Genomic DNA, 27,971 nt, shown 5'->3' with positions numbered 1-27,971 from the left:
AGTGGGGAAGCTCGGCAGGGGGGCGGGACAAGGCCACACGGAGGCGTGGCCTTTCTTGGGGGCGTGGCACTCCTGCTCGAAGGGCGGGGTCTGGGTGAACCCAGCCTATTGCAGTGGAGAAACCAGATTGAAAGAGTTAGTACTAGTCTAGTCCGAAGTTCAGCCAATGGTGGGAATTTATGGAACAAGGGGCGGGGCCGGGGTGCTACAGGGTTACAGCTGGCAGCCCGGGCCTCCACTCTCAAGTGACAGAACTGCACGCTTGAGAACTGCCTGCTGCTCAAGACAGCTGGAGTAGCGTGACTGGAACGTGGCGGCACGTGCTCTCACACTCCCAAGTCTCGCGAGGACTAACTTGAGCCGAACGTTGGTCTCGCGCTTGCGCATAGTGGGCCTCGTGCCTTCCCGCGTTTTTCTAGACTCTTCCACCGCTGAAAAGGAAGTGGCAGACTCCTGTGAAGGAGGTGGGTGACCACAGGGACCTGGTGAACCTCAGGCAGTGACCTTTGCTCTCGTCTAGAAGTCACTCTTCCGGGCTCAGACAGTGAGGTTCTCCTTTGGCTCAAGAATGCGCCGTCCCCTACCCTAGGTGCCCAGAGATGAAGCGAACCCCCCCCCCCATGTCAGTACTTCTGGGGCCTGGTCCGCAGCGGCGGGAACCTCAAGCCTGAGAGACGAATGGTTACGCGTTTGGAAGCCTGAATAAGTTTTCCTAGTGTTCCCCATAGACGTTCCCTTCAGGAAAAATACAACACACCACTTGGCATCTCCATCCCCCAGGGGTTTTTTGTTTGTTTGTTTTTGGTACCGGGGATCGAACTCGGGACCTTGTGCTTGGAAGGCAGGTGATGGGACCACTGAACTAAATCCCCGGCCCCTCCAGGCCCAATTTTTTTTTTTTTTTTTTTTTTTTTGGTACCGAGGATCAAACTCAAGACCTTGCGCTTGCGAGGCAGGCGCCAGAACCACTGAGCTAAATACCTGGCCCGAAAGAATGCAAAGCAAATATAGTATTTTTGTTTGTTTTTTGGTACCAGGGATCAAACTTGGTTCCCTGCGTTTGCGCAGCAGGCGGCGAAACCACTGAGCTAAATCCCCGGCCCTCCAGGCCCAAATTTTAAGCGCTTCCCATCCTGGTGTTTTTCTCCTTATTTTCTAGTTTCTGAAGTCCCTAAGAGGGGTGTGGCTATTACTACTCAGGGTGCTTGGGGAGCAGCTCCAGAACCTCTAGCCACTTAGTGTGTATGGGGGAGGGGGTTCATTCTTCTTTCTTTCTTTCTTTCTCTCTCTCTCTCTTTCTTTCTTTCTTTCTTTCTTTCTTTCTGTAATGGAGATGGAAACTAGGGTGTCACACATGTTAGACAAGCGCTGTACCGCTTAGTTACATTCCCAGCCCTTGAGGTGGTGGTGTCTTTATTTTTATTTTATTTTGCTGTACCGGGGGTTGAACCTAGGGCCTCCGCCCTGAGCTACATCCCCAGCCCTTTTAAAATTTTTATTTTGAGACTAAATCTTCCTAAGAGATTGAGTTGCCCAGGCTGGGCTCAAGCTTGGGAACCTTGGTGTCTTTAATCCTTTGATGTGGCTAGGCTAGGTCAACTCTTCATTATTTTTGGTACCCCCACCCACCCCACCCCATGAGTTCTATAGCAGTTCCTTTGGAGAGAAGGGGGGTTGGTCGGTACCAGCGATGGAGGAGTGGTGTGGCAGGAGCCTTTTCCTCTCTTCTTTCTTCCCCCAGCTGGATCAGCATGCCTACCTTAAAGTCCTCGGGGTCTTCCCCGCAGCTACATAGCTCCTCCTCCCCCAGTAGTGTGTCCTCTTCACTACAAAGAACTGTGGGAGTTGCGCAGAGGGCCTTGTCGGCTTCTAGTTCTTCTATCGATCTACCCTGTGAAGATAAGGACTCAGAGCTGGCTTCCAAGGGGTGAGTGGAGTTGGTGAGAAGTTTTAGGATTTTGCTGCTGCCTCCTGTATCTTCAGCGGCTTTCCAGTCTATCACTTTCCTGAACTGGTTGTAATATGTGTAGGACTGTATGAAAACATCAGAAAAAGGTTCAGAACAGTGATGTGCTCCATCTCTGCTGGGTATTTCTTGGCTGCCCTCCACCTTGTGGAGGGCACATACTGTCCAGCTTGCTGTCCCAACCTATCTTGAATGCATTTCTGTGTTCAGCATATATAAATGCTGTTGATGATTGGAGAGTGGGAGATTTACAAATAAATTACAGTGTTTTATATGTTGCCTGACAACATTTTAGTTGGTGTCCTGTAGTTTCCTTTGAGATTTTGTAAACCAGTCTATCTATCCTTTTATGGTTTATGAGTTTATTCTGTGAAAGTTAAAGTAGTATGTCTTGGTTTTCATTTTTCCAGGAAAAACACCCTACTCTCCTACAAGATTTATTTTATCGTCTCTTTATTTTAATTGGGGTTCCCTGAATCATTTCTGCTGCTGTCAGTGCTACTGTTGGAGATCAAATTATATCAGTGTTACAAACTTTAATCACTAAAACATGTGGTTGTGTTTCAAGGGGTGAAATGTAACTCCAGATACATATTAATCTGTTTACGTATGAGTGACATATGAATGAGTGATGCTGACTTTTTGCCACACAGAAAAGTAGTTCCCCTGCTGATGAATACCATTTGATTCCCTTATTTGGAGAGAATATTAGGAAAATGTTGTCCTTCACCTATCTCATTTTCTAGTTGATCTCTATTGCATTCAAGAAACTGAAAATTTTGCTTTAAGACGTGCCCCTACTTTCTTGTAACTATTGCTGCAAGCTCGTCTCATCTTAAAATCTGAATATAGTTTTCTCACAGAGGTAGGGTACAGTTAGAGCCATGAGCATTATAATTAGTTAACCTTTATGTAGAGGAAGTGAGATGGTGATATTTAAGGAGAGCCATACTCCCTCATAGGGCTGGTCCCTCTTTGTCGGGTGATGAAGGCAGTGACTTTGAAGACAGCCTGAGGCGGAATGTGAAGAAGAGAAGAGCAAAACGACCACACAAAACAACCCCAGTGAGTCAGTTTTGTTTTGGTTTTGAACCTGGTATAGGAAGCAGCAAAAGAAAACTCATAAGAGGCTCAGGTGACGGGATTAATGAAAAGATAAGACTTAAAAAGTTTTAAGGGTCAAAATTAGGAAGAAGATAAATTTTGAAGAGAAAAAAATAATAGAATACTAGAATATAGAGGTATGAGAATGGGGCCTATGAACTTTTTTTTTTTTTTTGGTACCGGGAATCAAACTTGGGACCTTGCGCTTTCAAGGCAGGTGGCGGAACCACTGAGCTAAATCCCTGGCCCTGGCCTATGAAATTTTCAAAAAAAAAAGGTTCACAATAATGTAAAAATCAGTTATATAAAATCAAGTGTTGAGATCGTAAGGTAAACTCTTCTGTGGAATTAGCAGCTTAAGCCCACATAGGTGATAATGAAGAAACCAAATATAACATCACTTTCCTTTTTTATTATGCCTGATCTTTTTACACTTACTAGGTGGCAAAACATCCAAAGAAGGGGTCCCAAATTATATGTCGAAAGGTCCAGAAAAAGTCAGAGCTACCAGCCTGTGATCTCTTTGATGCCGTGAAAGCTGCCAAAAGTGATATGCAGGTAAAGCAGAGTATGTCACCTCTGTTTCTTAATACTCTCTCTTTATAAGGTAAGAACACGTGTTTACAAAATCAATTGGATATGGACATTTTAGTGAGCATAATGTCAAGAAAGATGACATCATGGATTGAATCCTTACAGAATATAAGGGAGATCATAGATGAAAATGGTTTTTTCCTAATGGAATCACAGGACAGAGTAATTCTGCATTTATTGATTGATAGAGGAGGCAAAGAGAAATGTTGATGACCTAGGAAGAAAGCCTGAGTATGGGTGGCAGCTTGTTCACTCCTTTTACTTTTTAGCACCCCTGCCTGACAGTTACATCTAATTATTTTTACCTCTCATTTTTTTCTCATTTTTTGTTTTTAATTGCATATTTATTATCTAAAAGGATGTAAAGCTTGTGTGTAGTTTTGTGTTTGTTTTTTTTTTGGTACCGGGGATTGAACTCAGGACCTTGCACTTGCGCGGCAGGCGCTGGAACCACTGAGCTAAATCCCCGGCCTGCTTGTATGTAGTTTAAAAAATAAAAACAAAATGTTCACCTACATCTCTAGCCCCTAGCTCAAGAGATGAAACATAAATAGAGCCACTGAGGCTCTGTGTGTATCTTCTTTCCACCCTAGTCTCCTTACTGCCCAGAAATAACTACTAGACTGAATACTGTTAATTATTCTCTTGTATTTCATTATAGTATTAACCACTAGTGATTATGTTCCTCAATTTATGTGAGTGAATCTTTTCTTTGGTTATCTGTGACTTGTTTCAGTTAGCATTGTATGAGATTCATCCATACTGATGTGAAATGTGTATAGATTTTTATTGTGTTATCGCTTCTCGGCCTTTTGGCTAAGATCAAGTGTAGATTTTTATTGTTTTAGGGAGGTATTTTAAATTTTTAAACATGGAACTTTGCTACCTAAATTTTTCTTGTGATTTTTAACTTTATTGCATAGTAGTCAGAGAATGCGCACTTTGAAATTTATAGAGACCCAGGTTTATGACTCAGTAGTCAGTTACCAAAACCACTATACAGTTACTTGCAGAGGATGTGTGTTTGCCAGTTGTTGGATACAGTGTTCTCTTGATAGGGATTGAATAAGTTAAACATGATATTATTTTGATATCTCTGCTGTTGTTTTTTTGTTTTATTTTGTCTTGGTCTGTGTAATTAGTCAAGTTATAAGGAGAGATGTGTTAAAATCATGTTGATTTTTTTTCAGTTATGCTTTTTGTATCCATGCCTATGTTTATCTTAGATATTTTGATATTTTAAAATTTCTATAGCTGGGCATGGTGGTGCATGCCTGTAATCCCAGCACTCAGAAGACTGAGTCAGGAAGATCACTGAGAGTTCGAGGCCAGCCTGGGCTACAAAGTGAGTTCTGGGCGAGCCTGAACTGCATAGTAAAACCCTGTCTCAAAAAGACAAAAAAAAAAAAAAATACATATAGGTTTAGAATTGGTATAGCTATTCAGTAAATTAAACTTTTGTTACATACTGACACTTCCAAAAGATGTTTTGATGTTAATATACCTTAACACCAGCTTTATTTTTGGTTAGTATTTGCCTAGTACAGTGGTGGTGAACCTTTTAGAGATCAGTGCCCAAACTTCAACCCCAAACCCACTTATTTATCGCAAAGTGCCTGTGCTGTAATTAAACTGAATACTAAGGTTTTAGTTTTTAAAAAAGTACTCAGAAATTAACTTTTTTTTTCTTAAAAGAAAAACAAATAACATGCATGCCATAGGTTCACCACCACTGGCCTAGTATGTATGTGTATATATGTGTGTATATATACGTGTGTGTATATATATATATGTGTGTGTGTCTGTGTATATATATATATATATATATATATATTTTTTTTTTTTTTTTTGGTACCGGGGATCAAACTCGGGTCCTTGCACTTGCACAGCAGACGGTGAAACCGCTGAGCTAAATCCCTGGCCATGGCCTAGTATATTTTTTCTATCTTTTCACTGTTTTTTATGTATGTTTGGGGTCTGTCTTGTACATACAACATATATCTGGATTATGTTCTTTATTTTGCTTATCTGTAATTAGAGAATTTAATCCATTTATATTTATTATAACTGTTGATGTATTTAAATTTATTTCTACTATTGTATGCCTCCCCTTTATCTTACCTTTACTGTGTTTTTTCTCCCTTTGCTTGTCTTCTACAAGGATCTGAGTACATTGTAACTCCAATTGTCCCTTCCAATTTATGTGCTGATGTATATCTTAAATCTATCCATTTCCCTTCCCCAACAGGTAATACCATTTATTGTTTTATATAGTCAACGTTTGTTAATAACATTTTTACCATTTTCATTGTTCATCATACCTTGGATCTCAGCTCTCCCATATTGAGTCATTTTCTTTATGTCCAAAGTTTGTCCTGTAAAGTTAGCTTTATATAGAGGCTTGTTAACAAACACTATCAGAAAAAATAAGAACCAAGATATATTACATTCAAGTATAAGTTCCCAGTGATGAATGTGTTCATAATGTATACCTACAATGTATGAATAAACTTAATGGGAAAAAAATGAAAAAGAAACACTGTCAGATTTTTCTTATATGGAAATAATTTTTTCTTAGAAGTCTGTTTATTAGTTATAGAATTTTTGGATGACTTTTTTTTTCTCAGCTCATTAAAGAAATTATTCCACTGCCTACTAGTTTCCCCTTGTTGCTTCTGAAAGTCAGTGTTAGTCTAATTTAATGATGTCCAATACAACATTTTATAATGATGGAAATGTTCAGTATCAGTATCCATCTGTGACTATTGGGCTCTTTCATGTGGCTGGTGCAACTGAGAAATTGGATTTTTAATTTTAATAGCCATATGTGGCTGAGGGCTATGTATTTGTACAGATCTCATCTGTAAAAATTAGTTTTTAAGTGCTAAATGCAGATCTTTTGTAAGTAATCTTTTTACTTTATTTTGAAGACTTTGCTTTTGTGTTCTGATGTCATGTAGGTTGTTTAAAAGTGTAGGCTAGGTATGGTGGCACATGCATGTAATCCCAGCACTTGGGAGGCTGGGGCAATCGGATCACTGTGAGTTCAAGGCCAGCCTGAACTACATAGTGAGACCCTGTCTCAAAAAACCAAAGAAGGAAAGGAAGGAAGAAAGGAAAGAAAGTAAAGAAAGGGAGGAAAAAAGAGAGAAGGGCGCGAGAGGAAGGAGTAAATTTCCTTTTGTTTGTTGTGCTTGAGATCCATTAGCTTCCTGACTGAAGAGGATCAGTCCCTTTTGATATGTATGGAAAATTATTTTCAAATACTGACTTTTCTTCATTTTGTTATCTTCTAGAATTCAGTGAGATCCCATTAGAACTTCTCAGTCTCATCAGCATGTCTCTCATGTCTTTCAGTATTTCTGCCGGTTTGTCTTTCTGATCTGTATTTTGGATACTTCCTTTGACTTAGCTTCCAGTTCACTCATCTGCTTTGCTGTATCCGGTCTGCTTTTGCTTCATCTGTTGAAGTTTTAGATTTTATTTTTTGTATAAATACAGTTTTGGGCCATTTTCAAATTTGATTGTTCTTTGTTTCTACTTTAGGGCTTTTCTTCTTTCTTTAATCATACTAAACATAATTATTTATAATCTGATAACTTTAGCGTCTAAAGTATTTGTGAATGTAATTCTGCTATTTCTCTAATTCTTTCCATTGCCTTGTTTAATTAAATGTTTCACTAGGTTTTACTGTGACTCACTCATTTTTCCTGGAGCTGTATGTGTTGTTATTCTTTGGGGCCTGGGTCAAAGGTGGGTTTTAAAGAGAGGAATCTGCATTTGCTTCTAGCAGTTATATGGGGACCCTCCAGAATTACTTCTAATTATCCACATTTTTCCCCTAGTCTTTGGTGGATGAGTGGCTGGAAAGCTACAAGCAAGATGAGGATACAGGATTCCTGGAGCTCGTTAACTTTTTCATTCGATCTTGTGGATGTAAAGGTGAAGAAATACTACCTATTTCTCTTCCTCAGCTTTTTATTCCTACATTATGAAATGTTATTTTAAAAAGTAAGATTATAGACATTTTCTAAATAAATAGGAAGGTGAAACATAAGAAGAGTCTCACTTAACTACATTTTTGATTAGTAAATAAGGGAAGTGTTCTAGTAGGGAGCAATGCTGGTTTTTCCCCAGGGTCTTTCCCCAAGAGCCTGGGCAAAAATAATCACACTTATGTAATAATAATATTCACAAATTTGAAAGTGAACTATCAGATGCCCATTAGTGTTTTGTAAATGAAATACCCCTTATTTTATTTCTCACTAGCTTCTTCACATATATTTTTCCTTTGAAGCTATGGAGCTCCTAGATCTCCACATGCCATGGCTTAGTTCATAGACTGATAGTGTCATTCAGGTTGTATTATAAGAATCCAGCATCTGGTTTAGTTTGTTTTCTTTTTTTATTATTATTAGTTTGGAGACTTTTTAAAGCCATGGTTTCTCACTGCTTGGTTCCTTTGAGTTTTCTAGAGAGGATCCACAGTTGGATGGTAGAAAACTTATGACTGGGTCAGGTTTTTCGATTTCTCACTTAAGTGCTTTTCAGTATGTTCCCTATTCATCTTCAGATATATCTGTCAGTGACACAATGCCCTGTTATTTTCCTTTTAAGTACCTCATCTCCTTCATTCTTTAGGCACTGTGACCCCTGAGATGTTCAAGAAGATGTCCAACTCAGAGGTCATCCGGCACCTGACAGAACAGTTTAATGAGGTGGATGAAGATGACCAGGATACTTCTTTCATTTTAAAATTCAAGACCCATTACGTCCTTTTCTATGATTCTGGGAAATAGGATAGCTTTTCGAAGAAAAAGTTCAATCTCTTGTGGCTGAAAGGGACCCAGAGATATTATGCCTCTGGAGTTGGGAGAACAACGGGAAATGAAGTATATTAGAAATACATTTCAGGGCTGGGGATTTAGCTCAGTGGTTTTGCCGCCTGCTGCACAAGCGCAAGGACCCATGTTCGATCCCCGGTACCAAAAAAAAAAGAAGAAATACATTTTCCTGTACTATTGAGTCTTGACAGACAAGTCCTTGTGGTTTTTTGGACTGGATTATAACTTTCTCATCCTTTTCATAGGACTCAGGGGACTATCCCCTGACAGCATCAGGTCCATCCTGGAAGAAGTTCCAGGGCAGCTTTTGTGAGTTTGTGAAAATGTTGGTCTGTCAGTGCCAGTACAGCCTCCTCTATGATGGCTTTCCTATGGATAACCTCATCTCTCTGCTCACTGGCCTTTCGGATTCCCAAGTCCGTGCCTTCCGTCACACTAGCACCCTGGCTGGTGAGCACTCATTACTTTGTGGACTTTGTTGGGGATTGGTAGGACTGCCCTCTCTTCTCTGGTTCTGGGTCTCCTTTTCCACCTTCATTTTAGCTCTTTTTTTCAATGCCTTATTGCTTTTATCTAGTTTCTCACTAGTGTAAAGGGGAATTGATTGCAGCAACAATTTCCAGTCTTAGTATCTTTTTCATAACTCACCCCTGGGAACACACTGAGGGTTAAAAGAAAGCCAAAGAGTTAGGGGAAAAAGTCCACTGCAGCACATGAAGTCTTAGAACTTTAGGGTCACCTTTAGCTTTTCATTTTCTCTGCCCTTTTTCCCTTCTCTTTTGAATTCATGCACAACACTTTTCTGACTTAATGATTTCCTGCACAACACTTTTCTGACTTAATGATTTCCTTGTGTTTTTCCTGACAAAGCCATGAAGCTGATGACTTCCCTGGTAAGAGTTGCCCTCCAATTGAGTCTGCACAAAGACAACAGTCAGCGTCAGTATGAGTCTGAAAGAAACAAAGGACCAGAGCAGAGATCACCTGAGAGGCTGGAGAGCCTCCTGGAGAAACGCAAAGAGGTGAGGAGTACTTCCTGCAGCTTCTCTCTCTCTCAGCTTCCATCCCCTACTGCCTGCAAGACCACCTTATCAGGCTATGGCCCTTCTCTCCATATGCACAGGCCCCAGCAGCCTTTCAGATCAGAAGTAATGGAGTCTGAAAATGACTTACCAGGCCCACCCTGTGAGGTCATTGTGTGCTCATCTTGTTTCTGGCATGGGAGCTCAAAATCATGTCTAATAATGAATTTAGAGTTCTCTTTATTTCCACTTTTATTCAGTTTCAGTTGTCTGCACTCCTTATCAGAAGTGCTAAGGTGCTGAACCTGCTTGTCATACAAGGAGTTAAGTTTTTACCTTCACGTTAAATGTACAGTGTACAAGTTACCAAAGGAGTAGTGAAAACTAGCCCCTGACCAGGGAAGCCAAGTTGTCAAGGAATGGGAAAAGCACAGGCCTAACTTTTACTCCTTGGTATGAGTTCTGTTCTAAATAGCCATCAGCTAGCTCTATGACCTTAAAGCAACCTCTCAAAGCTTCAGTTTTCTTTTTCTTTAAAAAGGGTAATTCTTCACCTGGCTCGCAAGCACAAGGTCCTGAGTTCAATCCCCAGTACCAAAAAAAGGGTAATTCTACATTTTCATGAATTTAAATGAGATGTTGAGAAATTGCTTAGTTTGGCACATAGTAGGTATTTGCTTTGTTTCCCTTTAGACTCAAACACTCTGAAAGACATAGCCTTAGAAAATCTTTTATATTGATTAAACTTTAATTTTTAGTTTAGTTTTTTTTTTCTTTTTGGTGCTGGGGATCGAACTCGGGACCTTGCGCTTGCGAGGCAGGTGCCAGAACCACTGAGCTAAATCCCCGGCCCTATATCGATTAAACTTTAAATAGCTGTGTCTATCATGAATGGAACACTGAAGTTTCTTCCCCACTCTCTGTTAGTATTTGAGACTCCCTTGCCATGAGGTTGCTGGGACACACCATATCTAACTGCGCCAATTGGCTGTTTCTCCAGCCCTCATAAAAGACCTTTTCTGTCCTATACCATTACAGAAGGAAACTTTCTATTCCTTCATTTTCTTTTGCTGTTTTTCACTCTCAGGATGATCTTAAAGGCCTATGTATATTAATTCACAGTTATCTGTGAGCTTGCTTCTATAGTTTCAGTTAGTCATGGTCAACCAATGTCCAAAAATATGTACAATTTAGGAAGATATTTTGAGAGAGAAACTACATTAACATAAGTATGTAGTTATAATTGTTCTATGTTTTTAAGCTCTTACTGCACCTAATTTACAACATAGTACAGGTTGCTGATCAAAAATCTGAATTCAAAAGTGCTCTAAAGTCTAAATTTTTTGAGCACCAATATAACACTCAAAAGTTTTTGCATTTTGGAGTTTTTCAGATTTTGGACTTACAGATTGTGTTTGCTTAATCAGTAAAGTATGTTCCAAAATCTGAAAAGTTCTGAAATCTGGAGTATTTCTGCTTTCAAACATTTCAGAGGATACCCAACTTTGTGTGTGTGTGTGTGTGTGTGTGTGTATGTGTGTGTGTGTGTTTGTGTGTGTGTGTAGGGTTTAGTATTATGCACAGTTTTAGGCATCTGCTGTGTGTGAGGGTTATGGGGGAATAATGGAATATATCCTCTATGGATAAAGAGGGACTAGTGTACACTAGTGCAGTTCTTTTTTATTTTTTGTTTTTTTGGAACTGGGGATCGAACTCGGGTCCTTGCGCCTGCACAGCAGGCGACGAAACCACTGAGCTAAATCCCCAGCCCTGCAGTTCTTTTTTGTATTCTCTGGGCTTTTGAATGATCGATTATCATTCCCCCTTTTTATTTTATTTTATTTTATTTATTTATTTTTTTGGTACCGGGGATCGAGCTCGGGACTTCCCGCTTGCAAGGCAGGCGGTGGAACCACTGAGCTAAATCTCCCGGCCCAATTCCCCCTTTTTATTGTTGATAAAAGCCCCACCCATACATACTGGTGTTTTCCTCTTGCATTTATAAATGTGTGTATAAGGCCCTTGAATCTTCCCTCATTCTACTTCTCTGTGATCTACTCCTAAATCTTTCCTTTTGGGTAGTATTTCCTTCCTTAATATCCAGCTGAATCCTTTTTGCTACCTAGCTTCTATCCCCATTTATTTGAGACTTTTACTTTTAAACCAGTGATTTTCTAAGTACTATAACCAGTGTCTTTTCCTCTATCTCCCCTTTCCAGACTTCTGTAGAATTTGATACTGATCATCTAGTTTTCCTCCTCCTTTCCTTCCTTTTTCTTTCTTTTTTTTGGTACTGGGGATCGAACTCAGGTCCTTGGGCTTGCAAGGCAGGTGTCAGAACCACTGAGCCAAATCCCTGGCCCCTCCTTCCTTTTTCTTTATTGCGAAAAATTTCAGACATTCAGAAAACCAGAGACATTTGGTGTACTGAATAACATATAAACATTTGGTTTAACAACTGATATTTCACTGTATTTTCTTGACTTTTTTATGCTTTTTCACAGTAAGTTATGGACACATTGATCCCTCAACCTTCAATATAGCACTTAAGTTTGTCCTCTAAAGAATAACATATTCCTATATAATTTTAGTACCATTTTCATACCAAAAAAAGTAATGATTTGCTACTATTTTCTTCTTTTTTTTTTTCCTGTGGTAGTGGGAATTGAACTCAGGTCCTTGTGCTTGCTAGGCAGGCATGGCGCCACTGAGCTACTTTCCCTGCCCACCCTAGTATTTTCTAATTCCAATTCATACTTACATTTCCCCCATTTGTTTCCCAGATCCCTTTTATATCTGGTTAATTCCAACCAGAATCTTTTTTTTTTCCAACCAGAATCTTAGTAAGGCCTGTGCATTGGACATGGTGGTTGTATTTCTTATTTATGTATGTATGTATTTATTTATTTATTTATTTTTGGTACCGGGGATCAAACTCAGGTCCTTGCGCTTGCGCAGCAGGCGGCGAAACCACTGAGCTAAACCTCGGCCCAGTGGTTATATTTCTTAAACCACTTTTAATCTTACATGGAATATCTACCTCCCTCTTATTTCTTTCCCATATATTGATTTACTGAAGATATTGCATCTCTTGTCTCAAAGAAGTTCCTTTTGTCCTTATAATTCTACTTCTTTGGTATTGTTCATCTAAGCCAGGGTTTCCTAGCAAAGGCACCACTGACATAGCTGCTCTTGTAGAATGTTTAGCAGCATTTGTTGCCTTTGCTGGAGCCAGTAGCACCCTGCTACCTACTCTTAATTGTAAGAACCAAAAATATTTTCAGATATTGCAGAATGACCTCTGGGGGATAAAATGGCCCAGATGAGAACCTCAGATATAAGTTCTTGCTTTTCTTTTTTGCTGGTTATATCAAAGCACATTTATTAAAAATTAATTTTCCCTACTATTAGTCAAAAACATTTATACTGCCAGCTAGGGCTTCTGAAGAGTGAGAAGAACCACGCACACAAGGGGGTATTTTTACCAAACTAAAATAAACCTCTGAGGATTAGTTGACTGTATCATTTCTTCTAGAATTTAAGAGGGAACATAGGATTTGAGGTTCACACTATGTCCTGTAACAAGATAAAAATGAAAGTAGTACTTTTCTATATCTTTTGTGACCTTATGCTGTTAGGGTATAAGAGAGATTGATCTATTCTTCCTTGTCCTTCAGCTCCAAGAGCATCAAGAGGAGATTGAGGGGATGATGAACGCCATCTTCAGGGGTGTCTTTGTCCATCGGTACAGGTGAGTGATTGGGCTCCTCTTTCTGAAGCAGCTTCTCCTTGGTTGTGGAGCCTGTAGACATGACAGTGCTCCTCCTGTAACCCTGATTTATTTGGTTAGTCCTAGAACTAACACAGCTGGAGTAAAAACTCTTAACAAAGAATGAGTTACCTTAAGTTTTAATTTATCCCCACCTAAAAAGGATCTTTAAGCTCTTCTGGGAGAGCAAACAAAAGGTTAAGGCATTGCTGAGTATTTTCTTGCTCCAGTTTTGCCCAGGACCTGCCTCAGCCTGTCTCCCATCTTTCTGGTGTTGGAGAGTTGAAAGGACAAGAACAAAGGTAGCTTTTCTGAGGTGTGTGTGTGTGTCTCGGCAAGCCTTTTCCTAATCCAGCTTCCTTGTTTCACTGTATGAAGAACAAGAGAGTTTTATACTGTTTAAAACACTGGTAGAATTAGGCTGGGCATAGTGGCGCACATCTGTAGTCCCAGAACTTGGTAGGTTGAAGGAGGAAGATTGCTGTGAGTTCAAGGCCAACCTGGGCTGCATAGTGAGACTCTGTCTCAAAAAAAAAAGGTAGAATTAACTTTAACAGAATTTGTAGTAGTTTTTCACTTTCATTTGGATTTCAGCTTCTGCCTTTTGGAATCTTGTGACTGATTTAATCTTTTCTTGAAGTGAAACTAAACCTGCATACTTTAGTCAAAAGTTAAATGAACTTTCAAAATCAGTTTTTATAAAGGGTGTGAAAGATAAGATTGTACAATGCTGATTCCACTCTTCAAAAGTGTTTACTTTCCTGTGTATTTTGTGTTTACATTGGGAAGAGGAAAGTCCCGGTACCTGCTTTCTGTCAAAAGTGCTAGGAAGGCATGGTGGTGTACACCTGTAATCTCAACACCTTGGGAGGTTGAGGCAGGCTTAGCAACTTAGTGAAACCCTGTCTCAAAATGAAAAATAAAGTGCTGGATTTACAACTTAGTGAAGGTCCTGGGTTTAATTCCCAGTATCTCATTAAAAAATTCTTCAGTGCACATTATATACATTTATGGAAATATCATCCTGTATCCCATTAATGTGTACATTTAATATGTTAATAAAAAGTTACACAGAAAAGATTCTTCAGTGAGAGAGGACTACCTGGTAGGATGAGAATGAATTTGGAAAGTGATAGTTTATGTCTCTGTCTAGGGACATCCTTCCTGAGATCCGTGCTATCTGCATTGAGGAGATTGGATGTTGGATGCAAAGCTATGGTACCTCTTTCCTTACTGACAGCTATTTAAAATATATTGGCTGGACCCTGCATGATAAGGTGAGAGTCAAATCAGTCTCCTTTTCCTCGTTCCCCTCATCTTCTCTGCTCCAGGACACCTCACCTTTTCCTGGTCCTGCCACTTAGACATTTCACATAGTGAGTAATGATCAAGTCATCAGGGCACTGAACCTTGAAACTCCCCTAGTACTGGGGATGGTAGGATGAGGTAGAAGAGAGAAAGACATGTCCAGGAGATGAAATGCCTTCAAAGCGGAGGTAACAGGGAGAAAACTTTCCCTATGAAGAAAAAGCCAGAAAGTCATTGCTGGATTGGTGATAACACAAATACTAGACTGGTAGCCAGAGATCCTTTTTCTCATGCCTGCTCAAGTCTTCTGTGATGTGTTTGTGTTTTGAATAAAAGGACAGCTGTTTATGGTCTCTTCCATCTCAGAAGTCTTCCGTGTTGAGAGCACCCAGACCTAGAATGAGGAATCTGCAAGAGGTATACAGAAGCTTAGTGAGGTGAGTAGTGGGTCATGTTCCTTTTTCCTGTTTGTTCCTTCGTGACAGCACCGGGATGTCCGTTTGACATGCCTGAAAGCTCTGCAAGGGCTGTACAGCAACCGGGAGCTGACTGCTCGCCTGGAGCTGTTCACCAGCCGCTTCAAGGTATGATAGGGACAGCACTCCTGCGCTTGGCTCCTTGCTTTGTGGTTCCCCTTTCCCCAGTGGATATCTTTCTTTTGTTGCTCTATTCCTGCATCCTGTCTTTAGAGTCTCTCAGTTTATAAGATAATGTGATGCTCAGTGAGATAGAGTGATGCTCTCCTGACAGGATCGGATGGTTTCCATGGTCATGGACAGAGAGTACGATGTGGCAGTGGAGGCCGTCAGGTTGCTGATCTTGATCCTGAAGTGAGTTCTGGCAAGTGGGGAGGCAGCACCTCAGACTTAACATCAGGCAGGCCCCTTCAGAGTCCTGTCCCCAACTGTTCACAAGTTGGCTCTTATGTGTAGGTTGAAAGACAGAGGTTACACCCAAGTTGAGGGTCCTCAAGGGGGAAGCTTTCTTGTCTTCTCTAACTCTCCACACTCCTCTATCTTCCACTCTTCATTTAAAAGTTCTCTGTGAGTCATATCCTTGTTTTTGCTTCAAACCCTGATCATTCTGGAGGACAGCATCCACACCCACCTGCTCTTCCTCCTTTTTTCTCGACAGGAACATGGAAGGTGTGCTGACCAGTGCAGACTGTGAGAGCGTCTACCCTGTCGTGTATGCTTCTCATCGCCCCCTAGCTGCTGCTGCAGGGGAGTTTCTGTACTGGAAGTGAGTGGGGCTTCTTGTGGATCTCTTTCACATCCTCCTGTCTTGTTTTTTCTCATCCATTGCTGTTCTGTCTAGGAGGCCCCAAACCTATTAAAAGTCTCTCTTGGCATCCTCTTTCCTCTCAGCCCCTTGGGTTTTCCCCCATTCTGCATTTTTTCCCCTTTGCTTGTTCCTTGGACCCTTTCTTCCCTCTGTGGTGAATTGGCCTTCCTCATTTTGTGCTATGTCCTTTTGTGCTGTGCCCTTTCTTTGTGTCTATCCCACCAGGCTGTTCTACCCTGAGTTCGAGATGAGAGCAGTTTTTGGCAGAGAGCGACACCGAAGTCCACATGCCCAGAGGACTTTCTTCCACCTTCTGCTGTACTTTTTTATGGAGATTGAGGTGACGTGTGCATGGAATGTCTAGCTGTTGTGCATAAAACCTCCAAATAGAGAAGGATGGGTGGGCACTGTGGGAAAAAGTTGATGTTTATTAACAACCACTTCCTCCTGGAGAAGGGTTTTTTATTTTGAAGGGTTTTTCTTTTGGTGGTACCGGGGATTGAACCCAGGGCCTTTGCACTGAGCTACATTTCCAGTCCTTTTTTTTTTTTTTTTCTTTTTGGTATCAGGGATCAAACTCGGATCCTTGTGCTTGCAAGGCAGGTGGTGGAACCACTGAGCCAAATCCCCGGCCCATTCAGTCCTTTTTTTGATACAGGGTCTTGTTAAGTTACTGAGTTGTCCAGGCTGGGCTCAAACTTGCAGTCCTCCTGCATTAGCTTTCCAGTTCTGGAACAGTTTACATGACATCATTAACTTACCCAGTGCCTTCTCCACAGCTCCATGACCATGCCACTTACTTAGTAGACAGCCTGTGGGATTGTGCAGGGCCTCATCTCAAGGACTGGGAGAGTCTCACAAGCCTGCTGCTGGAGAAGGACCAGAGTGCGTGCCACATGGTAGTCAGGGATGAGGACCTTGGACCTCCTAGTGTGAAACTGAGAGACTTGTAAAAAACAGGAGAGGTGGCATGGGGTGGAGGGTTCTTGGAGTGGCTGATCTGTGACTGTGTCTGTATTCATCCTGCCAACCTAGACCTGAGTGACGTGCAGGAGAACACGCTGATAGAAATCCTTGTGTCCAGTGCCCGACAAGCTGTGGAGGGTCACCCGCCTGTGGGGCGGGTCAGTGGGAGGAAGGTATGGCACGAGGGGCACGTAAGTAGGTGAGCAGTACTGAGGGCAGACATGTAGTGTCCATTCTTATTCTTAGGTCCTGGGTTAGGGCATTTTATCTGCCTCTTAGAGAATTCCATCTCCAGAAAAAAGAAACATGAAAAGCACTGCTGGGCAGAGATCATGGGGAGGAGGGATACACAGATAGATAGAAACACTGGACCCAGTGTTTCTCCACATTTTACTTAACCCCCAAATGACTGATTCCAGGGCCTATCTGCTAAAGAACGCAAGGTCCAAGCTGATGACAAGGTGAAACTGACAGAGCATCTCATTCCCCTGTTGCCTCAGCTCCTGGCCAAGGTAAAGCATCCCCTGTTCAGCACAAGGGCATGAAAGAGTGAAAGGAAATAGCCCCTGAGGAGAAGAATTAGCCTATTAGCTAATAAGTAGAGCTCTGTCTCTATCACCACAGTTCTCAGCTGATGCAGAGAAGGTTGCTCCCCTGCTCCAGCTCCTCAACTACTTTGACCTCAGCATCTACTGCACTGGGCGCTTGGAGAAGGTGAGGCAGGAAGATGTATTCTTTATACCTCACTAGGCCCCTGTGAAGGAAAGGATTCATGCAGCATCTGCTTTACTAGAACCTAGTAGAATCGTCTTCCTCTTGTAGACATCCTTGAAGTTTACAGCTTTTGGTTCTTTCTCACCTCCCCACTGTCTTCTGTTACCTCTTTCCCTCTCAGCACCTGGAGCTGCTCTTGCAGCAGCTCCAAGAAGTGGTGGTGAAGCACACAGAGCCCCCCGTGCTTGAGGCTGGTGCACAAGCCCTCTATGTGCTCTGTAAGCCTGAGTTCACATTCTTCAGCCGGGTTGACTTTGCCCGCAGCCAACTAGTGGACTTGTTGACCGACCGCTTCCAGCAGGAGCTTGAGGAGCTGCTACAGGTAGGAGCTGAGGCACATGGTGGGACACCACAAACGAGAGGGAGAGGGCCATGGGGAGCATGAATCAGTGCATTCTTGGGACAACCCTGCTATAGGCCTTCTTTCTTCTTCAGTCGTCTTTCCTAGATGAGGATGAGGTATACAGTCTGACAGCTACTCTGAAACGTCTCTCTGCCTTTTACAAGTGAGCATCTCCCTCTTGCTCCCTTTCCTATTTCCCCTGGTGTCTGTGGAGTTGATTCCCTTTGTTTTGTTCCAGTATAATGTTTCCCTTTTCCCCCAAAGTGCTCATGATCTGACTCGCTGGGAGCTCTATGACCCATGCTACCGTCTCCTCCGGAAGGCTGTGGACACGGGAGAGGTTCCACACCAGGCAGGTAGACAGGCTGGAGATGTGGAGGCAGGAGAGGTGTTCTTTTTTTTTTTTTTTTTGTACAGGGGATTGAACTTGGGTCCTTGTGCTTGTGCAGTAGGCAGCAAAACCACTGAGCTAAATCCCCAGCCCAGGAGAGGTGTTATTAAGGGCAGGACCAGTCCCCTGGGTGTGGAGTAGATGTATGGAGGAAGATCAGTTGGGGTCACTCCTTCCCCTCCTCTCTTGGAAGGCAGACCATGTTTTAGTGCCTGAAAACATCAACCTTGGGTTTCCTTGGAGAGAAAAAAGATATTGACTGAGTGCATTAGGAATATTTTTCTCTAGGATAGGAGCCTCTGAAGATTGTCCAAAATGTCAGTTCTTTTCTGCCAGAAAAGGAATTGGGTTTCCCCATTCTCATTTTCTCTCTTCTTCACTATTGTATGGGTAGTTGCAGCTGTGGGTATGTGTGTGTCAGGCTCTCCCCCCCCCCCGCATCGTTTGTGCCTTGCCCTCATTCGCTCACCACCTGCCCCTCATTCTACTCACTCAGACCTTGTTTTTCTGGCATTTTATGGTCACAGGTGATCCTACCAGCCTTGACTCTTGTCTATTTTTCCATCCTCTGGACACTAACCCACATTTCTGGGTCAGGTGGTTCCCAGGTGAGTATGGGTCTAAAGAGGGAGATGAGGAAGGAGGAACTGTTGTCTTCATTCTCCCTACAAGCTGCTCTTTCCACAGAAGCAGTTGTTGAGTCTGAAGGGCAAAATGGTGGCCGTCTGTGAACTCTGCCAGAACTACCTCTCTGGTGTGGATCTGCAGATCCAGGAGCAGGTGAGCACTCTTTCAAGTGGGAGCAAGAAGGGAAACGTCCCTCTTGGTCCCTCCCTGTTCCACAGGGAAATTAGCTGTGCACTTCTAGCCTTAGCAAATACTCTATTTTGTTTAATCATCCTGTTTTTTCCCCCCAACAGGCTTTTGTTTTATTGACCGATCTGCTTCTCATCTTCAGCCCTCAGATGATTGCAGGGGGACGAGATTTCCTTAGGCCCCTCATCTTTTTTCCAGAAGCTACTCTCCAATCTGAATTAGCCAGCTTCCTCATGGACCACGTCTTCCTTCAGTCTGGAGACCTGGGCAGTGGTACTGCAACTCTTAAGCCTGTGGCATACGAAGGGATTGGGACTGGGCCTGGCTCAAGAATTTAGGGCAGAGCCCTAAGCTGTGTTTGCATTCTGTCTGTATGGCCCAGGTCAGACCCAGGATGATCACAAGCAGATAGAGCAGCTGAACCAGCGGCGCCGCCTCCTTGCTGGGTTCTGCAAGCTGTTGCTCTATGGGGTACTGGAGCTGGATGCAGCCTCGGATGTTTTCAAACACTACAACAAGGTACTGTGAGAGTCTGAACACAAAGGAGAGGGGACTAAGCAGAGCACAGCCTTGAGCTCAAACACAACATCTTAGAAAGGAAGGTGGGGTGGGTCTTAGGGGATCAGGCTTAAAGGAGAAGGAAGAGGAAATGGGAGTAGGAGTTAGAATCAAGGGACAAAGGAAAGAGACTTCATAGTAAATACAGAGAAAAAGCTACTAAGATATTCGCATTCTTTGCAGGGAGCATAGATTATTCTCCCTGCTTGAAAATCTGCTTTTCTTCAAACCCAGTCTACAGACTAGAGTAATGTAAGAAGGGAAAAAAAAGAGGAGGAAGGAACCAGTCTTTGCAAGATGCATAGGTGGGTAGCTCAGTCTTAGCCCACTGACTCAGTTCTGTTACTGAGCTCTTCCCGTGTCGAGGACGTAGTGAACAGAACACAAGCCCTGTTCCATGGCGCTTCCTTCTGGTGGGGAAAGATGCACAGACTTCTGGGCTGGCTGAGAGTGGGCACTGGCACTCACTCCTCTTCTCCAAGAATTGGAGTCAGGAAAGTTTCTTCTGTAAATTTTTACCTAAACTGTGATTTCTTTTGGGCTCTGCACCTATTGGTTAAAGAGGAGATCTAGTCTGAGGTATTTAATGGTTAGATTCATGTTTTCCTGATTCTTGCTCTTTGGGAAGGAGGCATGATTACAGATATGAAAGAAAAAAGAAAATCTTAGACTGTTAACCAGTACCGTCTCCATTTCTCTCCCTCAGTTTTATAATGACTATGGTGACATTATCAAGGAAACATTGACCAGAGCAAGGCAGATTGACCGAAGCCATTGTTCCCGAATCCTGCTACTGAGTCTCAAGCAGGTACTTGCTTGTGCCCAGAGGACCTCAAGACTTTCAGGACCCCTCCCTATTGTCTCCACATTTTTGCTCTCAACTCTTAGGATGTAAGGTCCTTAAGAGGAAAAATTTCCTTGTTTTGAATCTTACTTTATATGACAGGCTTCTTCATACCCAGGAGACCCCTAGAAAATCTGTTTCTAACAGGGAAATTTTTGCCCAACCCTAGAAATCACCCCTCAGTTAGGATCTGGGAGCGCCAACAATGAAGTGACAGAAAATTGTTCCCTAGCGGCCTCCTTCCTTGTCCTCCTCCAGATGTCTTTATTTTTATTGAGCAGGACTAAAGACTGCATGTGGTGAAGGGGGTCAGGGCTTAGGGAAGTGTCCTGGGAGGAAAGATACAAAATAGATGGCATTCCAGGCAACTCTGGAATTTCTCAGTAGAGAAGGGAATGCTGTGCTTCTCTAGCGCTGCCCTGTTCCTCCCTTCCCCAAACTTGCCACATCTCCTGGACACAGCTATACACAGAACTGCTTCAGGAGCAGGGACCCCAAGGTCTAAGTGAATTGCCAGCCTTCATGGAGATGAGGGACCTGGCCCGGAAGTTTGCCTTGAGCTTTGGACCCCAGCAACTGCAGAACCGTGACATTGTGATGAAGCTCCACAGGTGAGGAAGCAGTGGTTGGGGCTGGGTTCAGGGAAGGCTGGGTATAAGGTCATGGAGGGAGAGTAACTTGGAAAGAAGTAGCAGTTAAATTGGTGGAGGGTATGCTGTCAGAAACAGTGGGGGACAGAAGGGCATGCTTGAACAGGGTGTTCCAGCCCTGGGAGGGAAGTGGGGAAGGGACTATCTTCCTAAAGTGATTTTGCCCCACTAAGGGAAGGCATCAAGTTCTCCTTGTCCGAGCTTCCTCCAGCTGGCTCCTCTGATGAGCCCCCAAATCTGGCATTCCTGGAGCTCCTTTCAGAGTTCTCTCCCCGCCTTTTCCATCAAGACAAGCAGCTGCTGTAAGTTCATGGATGAGTAGAAGTGTGGATTAGAGAAGGGCCTGGGGAGGATCTGGTGGCCACTTCAGCCTCTCTGCTCCATGCCTCTCTTAGACTGTCCTACCTGGAAAAGTGTCTGCAGCGTGTCCCCCAAACACCTGGCTGTCCCTGGGGTCCGGTCACTACTTACCGCCACTCCCTCAGCCCTGTAGAGAGCACAGCAGAGGCCAACCCTCAGGGCCACTCCCGCTCCAAGAAGAGGCGTATTGAAGGTAGACGGCTGGGGGTGGGCATCAGCATGCTTGGCATGGTGGGCCTGGTTGCCATTGCTTAGATGAGCAGGAGACGGTCTTTGACTTCATCAAGCTTCTGCTCTGCGAAATATTTCATTAAGCAAGTACTGGAATTAAGGGTGTTTTGCTTCAAGGTTTAGCTAGCTAACTAAAAATAGCGAATGACAATAATAAAACCAAAGATTTAACTAATCTGTACATTTGGGATCCTCCCCCCACAGCTTGTATTCCATTGTTTTCAAGATTTTTTGCAAAACCTTTGTGAATTTTTTTTATCTTCAGATCACCACCTGCCTTATAATTGACAGTTTTTTCTTTGATTTTTTAAATCATAGTGTCGTACTAAGTGATAATATCCTAGAAATGAGTTTGATATATTATTTTCTAGTATGTATTTTTAAATGTGACTTTTTAAATGTTACAGGTTTGTTGAGATATAATTCACTATATACCATAAAACTTACCCTTTTGAAGTATATGCATTGATAGTTTTTAGTATATTCACTAAGCAGTGCAGCCATTACCACTTTCTCCTTTTAGAACATTTTTCATCACTGCAGAAGAAATCATGTACTTCCCATTAGCAGTCACCTCTGATTCTCCTCAAACTCCCAGCCCTAGTGGGTATCACTAATCTTCCTATCTCGGAATTTGCCTGTTCTAGACACATTGTCTAAATGTGGCCTTGTGTGTCTGATTTCTTTTACTTACCATGTTTCAGGGTTTATCCATGTTTTAGTGTGTATCAGTACCTCACTTTTATAGCAGAATATATTCCATTGTATAGATATACTGTACCTTACTGTAGCTATTCATCAGTTGATTGACATTCGAGTTGTTTCCATTTCTTGACCGTTAAACATGGTGATGTTAAGATTCATGTACAAGTTTTTGAGTGGACTTCACTTCACTTTTACTTTAAAATAGCATCCATCTGGGTTTTCTCGGGGAATGAGAACCTCAGGTAATAACCTTTAGAGTTGTCTACCTCTGCCTTTTCCAGTCTGCAGAGAACAGCAGATCGTCTATTCAGCCTTCCCACCAGAACTACACTGTCATTTGTCTGTGTGTGTGTGTGTGTCTCTCTCTTTCTTTCTCCCTCTCCCTCCCTCCCTCTTCCCCTCTCTCCCTCTCTCCCTCTCTCCCTCTCTCCCTCTCTCCCTCTCTCCCTCTCTCCCTCTCTCCCTCTCTCCCTCTCTCCCTCTCTCCCTCTCTCCCTCTCTCCCTCTCTCCCTCTCTCCCTCTCTCCCTCTCTCCCTCTCTCCCTCTCTCCCTCTCTCCCTCTCTCCCTCTCTCCCTCTCTCTCCTTGCCCATTCCTCCTCCCTCTCTCTTTTGGCTCTCAGAAAATCCTGTGTCCCATTTTCCTGCCCCCTCTATCCCTCATGGGTCCACTGTAGCCTCTAGTCCAAAAACTGTTTGTATTTTAAGCTTTTCTAACCACAAAACTCTAGAATGGATAGGATTTCAGATGTCCACTGATTTGCTTGATTCAGACCTTTCAGTTGTAGTGAATCTAACCCTGTCCACATTCATCTTTGCATGTTACTGTTTATCTGTGAAATGGATACTTAGAGTATCTCTTTCCATCTTGTTTTCTAAGCTGTGTAGTGAGTTGTTCTTGGACAAGGTTCAGATATGATCCTACAAGCCTTATTCTGTAGTGTGTTGGGCTGCACATTCAGTATGGAGGACTCTGCTTATTTTTGAGGTAGAACAGAATGAGGATGTATAAGTTTTCCATTCTCTTCTGTTTAACTTTCCCTTACTAAATCCTGCCTAGGTCTTAAAAATTAGACAGGGCCGGGGATTTAGTTCTGTGGTTCCACCACCTGCCCCGCAAGCACAAGGACCCGAGTTCAATCCCTGGTACCAAAAACAAAAAACAAAAAAACTCCAGAAAACTAGAAGAACATTTTTTGGGGCCGGGGATTTAGCTCAGTGGTTTCGCCGCCTGCTGCACCAAGCGCAAGGACCCGAGTTCGATCTCCGGTACCAAAAAAAAAAAATTAGACTATGGCAGGTCCCTGGGCTACCTGCTGTATACATCTGCTTCCTTGCAGGCCCCAGCAAGCATCAGAGAGCAGACCAAGAAGAAAGCTTGCAGCTCAACAGTGTCCCACCCACACCTACCCTCACTTCCACTGCTGTGAAGAGCAAGCAGCCCCTGGGGGTGCTGGGAGAGACTGAAGAAGAAGATGGCTTGGAATCAGAGTTCAGCCAAAGGTAAAGCTGAGGGGAGACTGGTCCGAGGGTTGGTGTTTCTCTTCAGTCCCCTGCAGCACACCCACTTCCTTCAGTGCTTCACTAATATTTATTTTTTTCTCTAATCTTATCTTTTTTTCTTTTAGCTTTATGATGTCTTTTTCTCCTCACACTCTGAGCTTTTCTCTCCTTAATACCTCTTCTTTTTATCCTTTACTTTTTTGTTTCCTGTCACTGATTCTGCTTCTTTCTCAACAGCCGGTTCCTCTCAGGTACCCAGAGGCCGAGGTTCTCAGGTGCACAGTATTTTCAGACTTCATCCAGCCCTTCAGGGCCTGGTCTGGACAACAAGCTGACCCGGTGAGCTTTTCCTCATCTTCTTCTGTCCTCACTTCCTATCTGTCACTCATCCTGAGGAGATTCTCTTCCTAGCCTGAGCTTCTCTGAGCCCCAGAATGCTTCCTTCCAATATAGTGTGAGGGCCTAAAATATAGAAAGGTGCTCCCACTGAGGCAGGAGTACTTTACTTCCTGCCTACTGCTTTTCCCTGGTGCCTCTGTGAAACTCTCAGGAGTCCTTAAGGAACAGTTTGGAAGCATCTATTCTTTGCCACTATCTGTAGACTCAGCCTTATGGAAGAGGATGAAGAAGAGCTAGAAAGTCTGGATGAATCAAGTGAAGAATGGCAGAATACAAAGAAGGTATGTGGATCCAGCATTCCCTTTTTGCTCTAGACCTGGAAGCTGATAGATAGGAACAGCACAGGAATCCTCTCAGCCCTGATGATGCCTTTGGCTTTGAACATTACTGAGGACTTTTTGAAAGAATCATAGAAGAAAGGAGGAAAGGTTGTAAGTTGCTGTGGACTGTTCTTGGACTTTGCTTTTATTAGAGAAGTGAGGAAAATAAAAATAACAGGATTATGAAAACTCTCCCTTTCCAGCCAAGTAAGTATTGGTGTCTCTGAACCTTGTTTGAGTAGAAGGAGCCCTGGAGGCAGGCATGGAAGATCATCAGATTCCCCCCTCTCAGGGCATTCATGCAGCTCCCAAACACAGCCATGCCCCTCCCTTCTCTCCTCTCTCCCAAGAGGGCTGCCTGTCCCTGTCCTTGTCACTCCACTCCCTGGCTCCTTGCTTCCCCTGGAGGAAGGTTCCATTGTAGTAGGGAAAAAATACAGAGCTTAGAGTGAGGTGACCTGAGTGTGAGTCCTCAGTTCCACATCAGATTAGCTCATTACCCCTTCTCATTCTGTTTCCTCATCTTTACATTGGAGATTTTATACGAACTACCAAGTACAAGCACCTTATAAACTGCAAAACGCTATGTCTTATTTCCTGCTGCCATAACATAACACCACAGACTGGTGGCTTATAAGCAATAGACATTTGCTGGAAGTCCAAGGAGGCCAGAAGTCTTAAGGTCAGGTTCTAATGTGGCCTCCTATGGGTTGCACACTGTCTGATGTCTTGTCTGCTCTCACGGAAAAAAGAGCATAGTGGCCCTCTGGCTTCTTAGGGACTGATCCCATTCATGAAGGATCCACTGCCTGATGTAATCACTTCCCAAAGGTCCCATGTCCTAATACTGTCCTGCATTTCGGGGGTTAAGATTCCAACATCTGGCTTCAAGGGGAACATAGACATTTCAGTCCAGAACAGGCTGTGTGTCTTTATCTTACCCTTCTGCTCTCTTCTCTGCTCTGGGAAGGGGAAAGAACAGAATAAAACAGGAGAATGGAGGCCTTGCGCTCAGAGGAAAATCCAAACAATGACATCCTCATACCAGAGACCAGCAATCAAGGACTCTCTTCTATTCAGAGCCTATCCTAAAGTCCTTGGAGAATCCTATTCTCTGGCTGCAAAACTGAATGTATTTAAGGGGTTCAGGTGACAGGTCAAGAGAGGAATTGCTTCTGTAATGGGTGCTGGGCAGCTCCTGGGGCTTGTTCCTACATAACTGCACACAGAGCAGTGCTGTTTGTGCTGGGAGGGAGTGAAGAAAGACCTTGCTGATTTGACACCATTCCCTCTAGCAACCTGGTAGCCACTCTTCCCTCAGTGAACATGGACTGGACCTACTGGATTCCACAGAGCTGAACATAGAGGTGAGTGTGCCTGGAGCCAGGGATTGTGTCCTTGGAAATGCTGCTGGGCAACCTGTCAAGTGGACAGAAAGGCTAAAGCCCTTGGGTGGCCCTCTGGTGGTCTCTGGAGCTTTAGCAGGGGAAGTTAGGTTCAACCAAGGGCATGCAGTCTTCTGTTTCCCCTTTGGAATCTTGTGATGACTGTATCTTCCTTTCATCCTTTTCATTACAGGATTTCTGACCAGACCCTGTGCCCCTCCCTTCACCATTCCCCACCTCAAGGACATGACCACTTGGAAAAGACAAAGAGGAGGAAGAAGCAAAATGAAGAGTTTCTTGAGGCCTCAGCTCTTGCCTCTGAGGAGGAGAGGTGGCTTTGCCTTTCTCACCAAGCCTCCTCTCCAGAGGTGTAGAGAAGCTGAGAGTCCCCATCCTCCCTGATGTGCTGTGGTGCTGATCTCTGTTTCTGCTGTGATTGGAGTGAGGTGGGGCTTTGCTTCCACATTGGAGAAGAGCACCAGCTTCTTGAGTTAAATGAGCCCCTGGTTTTCTGTCTGTTTGGGACTTCTTCCCCAGTTTCCTCCAAGCCCAAGTGGTAGCTCAGTAAACGTGTTTGAATCAGCCAGTTTCCAGGTGTGGTTTGAGTTTGTCATGCTGATGGAGATCTGGTTCTTAGGTTGCCTGGAACATAGCCCATGTTATAGGTGCCAGTTCCCCCCGGGGGCTTTGTATGAAGGCTGTCAAGGCAGAGATGGGTGGGGCAGAGGCACAGATACAGAGGAGAGTTTGGGGATCTCCGAGCAATTGAGTGGTAAGGGTTTGAGTTGGGGTGAAGGAAGCTAGGGGAGGGACCTTGTAAAAACTCCCTGTCACACCTGCTGAGGCCAGCCCAGCCCATGTGTGTTGACAGACTTGATCTGTTTGTTCCCAGGGTAGTTTCACCCTCTCACCCCAAAAGACACTTGTCCTAAGTTAAAATTTTATAGACTCACAATAGCTGAGAGTTAAGAGGAAACTGAAGTTACTCTGTGTCCAAGCCAGACCCAGTCCTCGACTCTGCCTTCATCCTTGCCTTGCTCAGCCAGTCCTTCAAGGCATCTCTCTGGTCTGTTCTCGTTGCCATTGCCATCCCTCACCTAGATGGCCCCCAAATTGCCTTGGGAGACCTGTCTCCTTGAAACTGGGACTTGCCACGTAGCTCCTGTTTTGCCTTTTGCAGCAGTAGAGGACCCCTGTGCCCCTTTCCCTCTGACAAGCAGCCACAGGTATGAAGACTGCTGGGTCTCTTTCTGCTTTCACTGTTTTCTTCTGTAGCTCAAGGGAGCCCTTCAACTTTTCTTTTTAGATTCGATTTCCAATTTGTCCCCATTCTGGATATCTCTTTAATTACAGGTTCTCACTGTGGTCTTCCAGGCTGGAACAGCCATCCAACCTGTTGTGCAAAAAGAAGGATGAGTTCAGTGACCAGGCCATTCACTCAGCCAGAACCATTTCTTCGTCCTTCCACCTCCTACACTGTTCCCATCTTCTTCCCCAGTCCTACCCCCCAAATAAAAGCTAAAAGTTGAACTGTGAGTTTCCTCTTTGAAGGGCAGCCTGGCAGTGCCCTGGGGCAGCTGACCCACTAAGAGACCTAGGCCTGGATTCAAGTAGAATAGTTCCATGGAAAGCTAGAAGCAGAGTGGAAAAACGGCTGGAGATGTGGAAGTCATTAACAATCCAGGAGAGGAAAATTCCCGAGGTATTTAAATACCAGCCAAGTTCAGACTGTTCAGGCTGACCTTGAACACACTGTGTAGCCTAGGCTGGCCTTGAACTAGGGATCCTCCTGCCTCCACCTCCCAAATTCTGGGTTTACCAGCATACACCACCATT

The 27,971-nt window shown here is 43.5% G+C and overlaps 1 protein-coding gene and 1 pseudogene across 3 annotated transcripts; both read left to right on the top strand.

The window, feature by feature from the left end:
* Position 1: 1 nt before the first annotated feature.
* Positions 2–27,665, top strand: Stag3 (STAG3 cohesin complex component). 3 transcript variants are annotated; one of them, XR_002393274.2, is made up of 35 exons: positions 2–464; positions 1,742–1,927; positions 2,929–3,031; positions 3,512–3,628; positions 7,510–7,606; positions 8,306–8,382; positions 8,754–8,958; positions 9,379–9,530; positions 13,208–13,281; positions 14,453–14,576; positions 15,093–15,191; positions 15,358–15,437; positions 15,742–15,849; positions 16,117–16,231; positions 16,671–16,776; positions 16,927–17,030; positions 17,277–17,369; positions 17,482–17,571; positions 17,753–17,953; positions 18,067–18,137; positions 18,239–18,326; positions 18,893–18,973; positions 19,053–19,145; positions 19,286–19,454; positions 19,564–19,700; positions 20,446–20,547; positions 21,046–21,194; positions 21,389–21,535; positions 21,629–21,786; positions 23,869–24,031; positions 24,269–24,370; positions 24,633–24,711; positions 26,046–26,117; positions 26,329–26,581; positions 27,489–27,665. XR_002393274.2 is itself a non-coding variant. In XM_021254518.2 (34 exons), the coding sequence occupies exons 2-34, from the start codon at positions 1,752–1,754 to the stop codon at positions 26,335–26,337; spliced, it is 3,741 nt and encodes a 1,246-aa protein (XP_021110177.2). In that variant the 5' UTR covers positions 2–464; positions 1,742–1,751; the 3' UTR covers positions 26,338–26,721. The 3 variants fall into 3 exon arrangements, 2 of the variants coding, with proteins under 2 accessions (XP_021110177.2, XP_004840270.2); XM_021254518.2 differs by lacking the exon at positions 27,489–27,665 and having other exon boundaries at positions 26,329–26,721; XM_004840213.3 differs by lacking the exon at positions 27,489–27,665 and having other exon boundaries at positions 6–464; positions 21,407–21,535; positions 26,329–26,721.
* LOC147822655 (U2 spliceosomal RNA) lies at positions 4,461–4,555 on the top strand (annotated as a pseudogene).
* Positions 27,666–27,971: the final 306 nt, after the last annotated feature.

This window comes from Heterocephalus glaber, unplaced genomic scaffold (assembly GCF_053883595.1).
Source record: "Heterocephalus glaber isolate CG9 unplaced genomic scaffold, H.glaber_assembly_v1.0 deba00001610, whole genome shotgun sequence".
In the NCBI taxonomy this organism is placed as follows: Eukaryota; Metazoa; Chordata; class Mammalia; order Rodentia; family Bathyergidae; genus Heterocephalus; species Heterocephalus glaber.
Note: the sequence above shows the minus strand (reverse complement) of the source record. Positions and strands in the feature narration are given on the sequence as shown.